General features: G+C 37.2%; 2 protein-coding genes across 3 annotated transcripts; one reads left to right on the forward strand and one right to left on the reverse strand.

The window, feature by feature from the left end:
* Positions 1 to 258: 258 nt before the first annotated feature.
* Positions 259 to 3407, reverse strand: LOC108632115 (ESF1 homolog). The gene is made up of 8 exons (XM_018036446.2): positions 3032 to 3407; positions 2265 to 2956; positions 2015 to 2190; positions 1840 to 1947; positions 1582 to 1782; positions 1287 to 1509; positions 458 to 1209; positions 259 to 374 (listed from the first exon to the last, which is right to left on the reverse strand). The coding sequence occupies exons 2-8, from the start codon at positions 2953 to 2955 to the stop codon at positions 270 to 272; spliced, it is 2256 nt and encodes a 751-aa protein (XP_017891935.1). The 5' UTR covers position 2956; positions 3032 to 3407; the 3' UTR covers positions 259 to 269.
* A 259-nt stretch (positions 3408 to 3666) lies between these two features.
* On the forward strand, positions 3667 to 8054 carry pigeon (gamma-secretase activating protein pigeon). 2 transcript variants are annotated; one of them, XM_018036644.2, is made up of 10 exons: positions 3671 to 4018; positions 4093 to 4229; positions 4301 to 4619; positions 4695 to 4957; positions 5024 to 6171; positions 6277 to 6618; positions 6708 to 6922; positions 6990 to 7193; positions 7253 to 7324; positions 7389 to 8054. In XM_018036644.2, exons 1-10 carry the CDS (start codon positions 3961 to 3963, stop codon positions 7457 to 7459), a joined length of 2829 nt encoding a protein of 942 aa, XP_017892133.1. In that variant the 5' UTR covers positions 3671 to 3960; the 3' UTR covers positions 7460 to 8054. The 2 variants fall into 2 exon arrangements, with proteins under 2 accessions (XP_026675178.1, XP_017892133.1); XM_026819377.1 differs by lacking the exons at positions 7253 to 7324; positions 7389 to 8054 and having other exon boundaries at positions 3667 to 4018; positions 6997 to 7124.
* The last annotated feature ends 750 nt before the right edge of the window (positions 8055 to 8804 follow it).

Below are 8804 nucleotides of genomic sequence, written 5' to 3' on the forward strand. Positions count from 1 at the left end.
ATGGCCGAACGCGTACCCAAATCTGGCAGTGGCAGCAGTGTTGTAAGATATATGGCCGACAGCGATATTCAAAAAGGTCTTTCTCTCTGATTGAAACACTTTTTCTTTGTAAAAATTAAATAATTTATTAGAAACATGCTCCATACTTCAATGCGATCGATTGAATATGTATGTACATTTCTTTAACAATTTATTAGAATATATAAACTACATTCCAAGCTTTGGAAGTAGTCTTCGCTTATTAAAAAAATACACATGTAGATAACAAATTATTTTATTGGTCTTGTAATGTTCTTACTCTTCTGTTTCACTGAATTAACTAATGCTTGTAGTTCTGTATTAGGCTTTATCTTCGTCTCTTTGGCTGGTATTTCCTAATAAAAAGATAGAAAATATAGTTTGGAGTCTAAGTTACTACAGTAATTTCTCCTCGGTAGTCTAAATAACTTTTACTTACATCAGTGGGATCATTCTCAGCTCTCCTTTTTAATTTTTCTTTGATCAAAGTCTCGGTGCCTTTAGTCCTCCTATAATGAGGATCAGCAGGATCGATATTGAAATGATGCGACGTAAACAACGCGTTGAATCTTGGATCTTGCACGTTCACTTCGAAATTGTCTTCGGCCGATTGATCTTGACCATTCTTCTTTTTACTTAATCGTTTCAGCTTAGATTTTGACATCGTAGCACTTTCCTCGATTTTCTTCATATTGAAGTGCTGTTTACCGTTGTCGTTTTCGTCCATCAGCAACAGCTCCAATTCAGCTTTACGTCGTTCCTCTTCGTTATCAGATGACGCGTTGCTCTCATTTTTAGTACCATTTTTCTGTTTACGGGATGATTTACCATCGACTTCGTTATGGTCTGAATCAAGCATCTCTGAACCATCAGAATCTAATGCATCCTTCTGCAGATTTTTACATTTATTTCGCTCCTCCCGTTTGGCTTTCTTCTTCGCTTTTCGTTTCTCCAGATATTGTTCGAACGGTGTAAGGTTCTCTTCCTTCTTCAATCTTTCCTGTACCAGTTTCTCAGCTTTCTCCTTCGCACCCCAACCCCAGGTGAATTCTAACTCGACGTCCTTCTTTTGTTTCGCCTCTTCCTTCTCCTGTATTTCTTTCAACAGCGCCTTATACTTTTCGATTGGATCGACATTCGTCTCTCCTCCGGAATCGCTTTTATCTTCTTTACATTCCTCTTTTTCTTCCGCTAATATAAAATGTCATAATAAGCAAGTAATATAAAATATAGTACAAGTATTAAATCTTAAAGAAAATTAGAAATACCTGATTCATTGTCGCTTGAATCAGTCGCTAAATAGGCTTGTAAATCATCCTTATTGATTTCATCCAATTTTCCAGAATTCAATCTTTGCGTTAGCTCTACTCTCTCTGGATTCGTTTCATCCCACGTTAACTCTACTTTAACTTGTTGCAGAGCTGTCGTTGTAAACAGTCTTGGCTGATATTTCGTAAGCTCTGGCAATTCGGTGCAGACCTCTTTGGGAGTCTTAAATCAGAAATCCAATCTCATATACAATATGTATATACTTTAGTTATGCTTCCAGATTTAACGACATACCTGATCGAATTCCATGTCGTCTGGAATAAATCTAAGATCCAATTTTGTCGCTGTGGATTCATATTCGGTACCATCGCATTCCGTGTAGATTTTATTCGCTGATTCGGCCGAATTAAAATCGACAACCGCATAATAATATTTTAACCGATTAAGCTGGTATTGTCTTAATTTCTCCATGTGATACGACGAGCCCTCTTCGCCCTATAATTGCTCAATTATTCTATTTATATTGCTAAACATAACATATTAAATACGTACATCGCTCTCATCTTCGATTTCCCTCTCCTTGTTGTTTTCAGTCAGTTCTATCGGTCCTTTAATTTCTTCCTCTTTCATACGTTCCAGACCAAATTCTGATGGATAAATCTGAAATTATTTTCACTGTAAAAATGATCGAAGATACCTGTGTAACTTCGTTATTATTAATTCTTACAGTAACCGAACGAATAAAACCACCGATAGGCAGGAACGAGTTAAATAAAACCATTAAATCTACAGCACGTATTCTGTCCCAGTCCATATTACAAACTGCTAATCTACATGTAATTTCATCCGTTGTCTCAGCTTCCTTATCCAATTCACCCCAGTTGTGATCGATTTCTTCCCCGTCTAATTCCAAGATAAATCATTTTAGTCATTTCCATGCACAATAATATATTCGTTCATAATTAAAGGTATATTACCAGAAGCTTCAGAACTTTCATCATCAGAAGAACTGTCCGTCATTAAAACTCCTTCACCTCTTGCATAGTTCACACTTAAATCTTTTAATTTCGTTCTAACTTTATCGGTGAGCTGGCCAGATTCATTCTTTTCTCTGATATTTAATTGTCTTCTGCTTTCTTTTAAATCTGCTTTTAAATTCCTTGCACTCTTTTCATCATCTATATCTGATTCAGTCTCAGACTCTGTTTTATTCTGTTTAAGAGAATCTGTATCCTCGCATTCTTCCCTTGGTTTGATCCTAAGCAATTCCCCATTACTCGAAAAACAGTTATCAGACAAATCACTTTCCTCATGAGCATCTATTTCATTGTTCGGAAGGTTTTTACTTTTAATCTTTTCCTTCTTTTTATGTGGCGTAGACTTCTTTTTCTTCTCCTGTTTCAATCTCTCTTGCTGTTCTTCATTTCTGCTATCCTCCTCTTCCTCGCTGCTAGGTAAATCATAATACTTCTTAAGATTTTCAGATGACGTCTGATTCACGGGTCTACCTCGTTTGTCAATTGTATATTTAATTGAGAACTTCTTATCACTGAACATGCTTTGAAATCTTTTGTCTACTTTCACCTTCCTCTCTGCTTTCGGAATCCTCTTAAATTTTGGATCTCGCGCTATGTGCGCAAATCGCTTATCGTTTAATAATTCGTTCATGCTATATGAAAATGTAAAAATAATTAAAAATAACAATTCGCTAATTACTGCTTAGACGCGATGCTTTTATACTTACTTTACGTCTGTTCTTTGCAACCAGTCTAGTTTTTAGTTTATTTAATATCACGATATTCTTTATTGTGAGTTTAGGAGGTTTAGAAGTAAAGTAATCACGAAATAACAGTCGACAACAATCTCAAATCACACCACACGTGTTCAATACTTTGACTACACGCTGTCCATTATTTGAGGGGAAGTAGACGTAGTTGGAGAGGGGACCTTTTCATCTCTGTCAATACTGACTATTTTGCATATTCTTAGAACTGACAAGTGATGCCATTTAGTAGTGAAAGGGACAAACTAAAATTCGTCCAGACCATTAGATGATGCCACTTATAAAATTCTATGTATAATTTTCGTATACCACAATCTTATCTGGACACCCTATAAGATCGTGATCAATCGTGATCATAGAGATAGTATACATAGAGTACAGAAGCCAACTGCAAACGTGAGTCGCAAATAGAAAGAGAGAGGAACACGAGAATGACCATAGAATGACTACCTCTTTCTCTCTACCGACGCATGCGCAGTACTCATATAGGTGTATATGGGTTCGAATACGTACGCTGTATGCATGCAGAGCATGCGCTCTGCTGCTGTTAAACAAAGAGAGGTAGTAAATTTCTACTTCGTTTTCTTTCTAACAGCGTATCAATTCCACTTACAGGCGAGCCTATGGCATCTGTACTCTATCTATAATATCTCTATGATCGTGATACTGTCTCCTTAATTCCGACTACCCTTCCTTTGTCATCAAATTGTTTTCGTCATTAGCGTCAAATTTACGCGTGCATTTGCACAGCTGGTAGTCTGGTATCTGGTAGCCATAGCAGACGACAGATCAGATAATGTCAAAATACGTGTGTCACTTATTGTGCTTTACAAAGTAATCGTTTAATCGGTTTGTTTTAAATTAAAATTAAAAACAGTTTAGGAATAGATATGATAGACAACCTTGCTGCCAAGTTATGTTTACTTTTGCCAGAGAAAGCGCATTCAGGTAAGAATCTCAAGCCTTACTGAATTTTTAAAGAGAGCCTTCAAATGCCATTTAAATTAATGTTTGGTTTCTAGCCGAGCAGTGGAAATTACTGGGTCAAGAGAAGGATGGGTCTTTATTAGTCGGATGGACAGAAGAGATCGTAGAGAACGATATAAGCAAGTGGTATACCGTTATAGGCCATTACGACCGGATTAATGATAAGCTACAAGTATGACACTTTATTCATATTCAAATCTTCTTGAATAATCTATGATTAAAATCTTGAATAATGAAATGCAGGTATTGCATCAATTCTCAGAAGTATTAAACATTGTACAAGCTACAATTAATCAAAATCGTACAGCTTTTGGATATGTGACGAAGCATAAAGTGTCTGTGGATTCTTGTTCAGAATCTGTGCAAACCACAGATGAAACAGATCAGGATGTAAATAATGAAGTTGAAATGTATGAAGCGTTTATTGTCGAATTGAAAGGGAAAGAAATTCAAGTTCACGATTTGAATACAAAGAAACTTAAACAAGTGAGAATACAATTTCTTTATAAAGAAAAGGGAAATGGACAATGGGACAAATTTTTATTATTAATTCATCAAGAATGTAAGGCTAACATAAAGTATATGCTTATTGGAGTAGTCCTTGCAATAGCTAAATTTCTATTGATTCATTGTGCAGGTATTATGATATACACCATAGTATTTGATACATCTGTACCAGAATTTTATTCGATACAAGACTTGAAATCTGAATCATTAGTGAAAACATTTATCTGGGCCCAATGGGATATGATAAATCAGGTTCTGTATCATATACACCATAGAAAAATGGCAGTGAGTGTGGTCTCTGAAAATGAAGAAGACAAAGAAAATAAATCTGTAAGAACCAATCCGACTCTCAGTGGTTTACAGTTCCACGATGAATTACCACACGAGACTGTGGTACGTAACATATTACAGTTTGCCAATAATATATTGCAGTATGATGCATCTTAAAGCATTTTTCAGTTGAACATACCATTGAATTTACCTCAACTGTCGACCTCTTCCAATTGTGGAACATACGAGGACGATGTTATACCTTTAAGGGTTCACGATTGCTCGTTGGATCTTATAGTGGTCTGTGACTCTAAAGGAATGGTCTGTGTTTGCCACCATTACCTGTACCGTCCAGTAAAACCGCAACAGCATGTACTTAATTCATTGAACGAGTCTAACACCGTGCATTTCGCGTATTCGGTAACGCTTCTCCATCACAGCTGCGTGATCCATTGTGTCATACCAGGCATACCATGGTCCCGCGCAAAACTTATACGGCCGACCTTCGTGATCTACGAACATCATCACATGATCGTTCTCGCGCCAGGTCTGTTCACTCACCTGCTCGAAATTGGAACGAATCACGAACCATGCTGCCACATATTATGCGGTCCTTTAACTTCTCTCCCGCCTCGCTCTTCTTATTTGGTACCGTTGCTCGAGTTCGAGAGTAATGTCAAAGGAAACAAAAAGAAGTACGAGCCGGTTTCTCAGGAAGGAAGTAATACGTCTCAATCTAATACGAGCATACTAACAATAGATCTACCCACCCTGGATCTGGTGCAATTAACAATTTCATTCGACTTCCTTATCGAAGTGTTCCGTAAAGAAAGTTCGGCAGAGGTGCGGCTGGGAATCTTGCATTACTTCCTCTGTCACAGAAACGATCTAGATATTATTTCGGAATTAGTATGCACGATCGCAGAGAAACCCAGATCGTTGGAGTTCGTACGATATATGCAAGAGATTCTGATCGGCGGTTCGTACGCGTTGGTACAAAAAAATTTATTGGCAGACGCTCTACCTCTATTGGCCTTGCTACCTGTTACGACTATGGAAGAGTACGTGAGCTTCGAGATCAAAGTGAACGATCTGAGTATAACGTTGAGTCACGAGAAACTATGGAACACGTCGGTAATGTTGTTGTCGCCGCAGCAAAGATTGATCCCTTATCGCAGCGACCTGTGGACTAGATTGTGGGATCAGCTTAGTAAAAATAACGGAGACAAAACGAGGTTCAGACCGAGCAAAATTGCTGAGAAATTGTTAGTCTCTCTGGCATGCTATCAGCCTGAAGCACTGTCTAGATCCAGTACCCCGATGTCTCCGAGCGGAGGGTAACAATTATTGTTATTAACAAATCTGTGTTTTAATCTCAATAATAATACCCGTACTTGTAACATTATCACCTGTGAATAACGATTGATCTAACAATATTGCAGATTAGTCGTGGCTACGGTATCCCTCGGAGATTTAACGAGTAGTCGTAGCAGTAAACTATTAGATTCGGTTTTACCATTTAACGAGACGGAGAGCTGTACAGCTTCTAAGCAGGAACATATCGTATCCGTGAATTTACGCGAGTTATCCATGTACTTACTGAAACACGGAATCCAGACGTCGGTAACGCATGTTCAGGGATCTTGTACTCCGTTGCATGTTCACGCGATGGCAACGAGACACGTAGCAGCGCAGTTAGAAACTTCGCGAGCCCTTTGCCAAATCCTTTGCCGCGCTGCCAGCGTCGATCCGCGGATAGAACAGGAACGCGGCTTCATCCTCGTGTAAGTGAATTATTAACGGTAAATTAAGTCGTGTAGCATGTGAACAGCAGTTGCGGATGGATTGTAGTAAAGTTTAGGTGTGATTCCAGTGACCAATTGGATGAAGCGAGACGATGGTTATTGTTCGTATTGTTAGAGCGTTACAGGCGAGCTATCGAAAGTATCGCGTTCCCGGCACCACAGGGATTCACGTCATTCTTTACTTATCTTGGGTACAGAACATTAAAATATTCAATGTTTCTCCAGTATGTACAACGATCAGTATTCGAGTTACAAGTCGATGTCAGTAAAATTATTATGGCTGGTACGTAATTCATTTCCTTTTCTTATTCTCCTTTCGTATTCAAGGTTTGATCGGATTAATTTTACAGACATCAGCGACACAAAGGAAAACGTCGTTCGTAAGCTAACTTTGCTGTCTTTGCTACCGAGATCAAGAGCCAAGAGGCTTTTGAATCAGTGGCTACATCCTGTAAGCTTCATGTTAAGAGCTCGCGAACACGCAGCGAATATTTTGTCTGGCGAAGTATGCCAGAATCGTGGCAGAACGTTGCAGCAAAGAAATCACCATAACGGTAAGTCTGAAAAGAGGATTCGCACCTGTGTCTTGTTAAACAAAAATTGATGCCTACAGGTCTGGCTGCGTTCCCGTCAGCGGATCGTTTATCTCCTCTGGACACGTTCCTCGATCTGCTCACGGCTAAAGGTAATAATTCAAATTATAATACGATCGTGTGATTCACTTCAATTACGAAATTTTCATTTTGCAGCTAGTCTGACTGAATTAGATTTCGGCCTGCTAATAGAGGCTACGGTAACATCCACGGAAGATTTCTTGTAGGTAAATATATTTTAGTTCCTTTGCGTTTAACTATAATCAATAGAACGTGTGCACCCTCAAATGTGTGCAAAGTGCCATTATTATCTTCCGATTATTATTTACAAATCTGTAGGTTCAAACGTATTTTATAAATTTCTGCCAAGCTCTGCACAGCAGGTCTCAAAGATGTTTAAAAATTGACAAACTTTTACACGTTCTAAAATTTACTTCATGATATTACGTTTTATCTCTTGTTTTTTATATGCGTATATTAACTTTTACCAATTGAACTTTTATTATTATATTGTTATAATTTTATATATTAATATTGTTAATCAGTTCGTCAAAGACTTGTGTGATGTTATGTATCCAACGTTTATTTAATTACAAAAGTATCAATGTACGTTATACCTGTAACGCGTTGTCTGAGTAGCATAGAAGTGAATTTTACGAGTCGTCAATTTTATGCGTAAACTTTCTATGTCCATCGTCAATAGTACTGTTAACAAAACTACATATCAGAGGATATGTCCATGTACATACAAAGAAGAAACAGTATTAACCATTTTTATGTAAAACTGAATATAAACCTCTAAAAAAAAAACTAATGTTCTTCCGGTATGCGTCTCACTGGCATCCCTGTTCTGTTATCCGTTTGCCCAGCTAATTCTTTTTCCAAAATAGAATATATAACAATAATAGTAATATATATATAGTAAATATAGTAATAGAGATATAAATATAAATGAATTAATAAACTCCAAAAAATTAACCCTTTCATAAAACTGTAAAGAAATGGGCAAGTTTGAGATATCTGGTACCTATTTCAATAAAATCCTTCTTACATTGCTTTCGTTCATAATTTTAAGTAGCAATAATATAATAAATATTATAGCCTTGTGAAAAGAAGCACCTGAAAGTTGTGAAATCAACGAAAGACGTCAAGTTCCCCATTTACTTATTATCATCATAATTATAAACAATATTCAACTAAATTTAAATAAAACAATTATATTTTTGTCAAATTGAGAACTAGAAAGTAATGAAATCGTAGTAACAGTTGTCAAGTTTCGCTCATAAGTTTATTATTTAAATACATATATGGGGAGCCAATTGCTGTTGACCAACGACGTATCAGCGTTCTCCTATATGTGATTTCTACGCTTTCCCCTCTACTACCGAATACGTATTGTCCGATTCTACATCAACGCCTATAAAAATGCGTGATCTTCAACAATAATCCTCACTGTACGTCCCGCTACTGCTACTATATGAAAAATAGTGGTGGAAGGGCAAGCACACATTGCACATAAACCTAGTAAATCATGAAATCAATGTAAACTTGCAGCACAATAGAGCAAAAGTA

This window comes from Ceratina calcarata, unplaced genomic scaffold (assembly GCF_001652005.2).
Source record: "Ceratina calcarata isolate Rehan_Ccalc_2016 unplaced genomic scaffold, ASM165200v1 scaffold151.2, whole genome shotgun sequence".
Taxonomy (NCBI): domain Eukaryota; kingdom Metazoa; phylum Arthropoda; class Insecta; order Hymenoptera; family Apidae; genus Ceratina; species Ceratina calcarata.

Excerpts from the sequence above, each read along its gene's own strand:
- LOC108632115 (XM_018036446.2), bottom strand. The coding sequence starts at position 2,955 with ATGAACGAATTATTAAACGATAAGCGATTTGCGCACATAGCGCGAGAT. Across the intron at positions 1,948-2,014 it reads GTTTTATTCGTTCGGTTACT|ATTTATCCATCAGAATTTGG; the intron begins GTAAGAATTAAT and ends AAATAATTTCAG. Across the intron at positions 1,783-1,839 it reads AAATCGAAGATGAGAGCGAT|GGCGAAGAGGGCTCGTCGTA; the intron begins GTACGTATTTAA and ends GAGCAATTATAG.
- pigeon (XM_018036644.2), top strand. The coding sequence starts at position 3,961 with ATGATAGACAACCTTGCTGCCAAGTTATGTTTACTTTTGCCAGAGAAA. Across the intron at positions 4,620-4,694 it reads ATTATTAATTCATCAAGAAT|GTATTATGATATACACCATA; the intron begins GTAAGGCTAACA and ends TTCATTGTGCAG. Across the intron at positions 6,172-6,276 it reads CCGATGTCTCCGAGCGGAGG|ATTAGTCGTGGCTACGGTAT; the intron begins GTAACAATTATT and ends ACAATATTGCAG.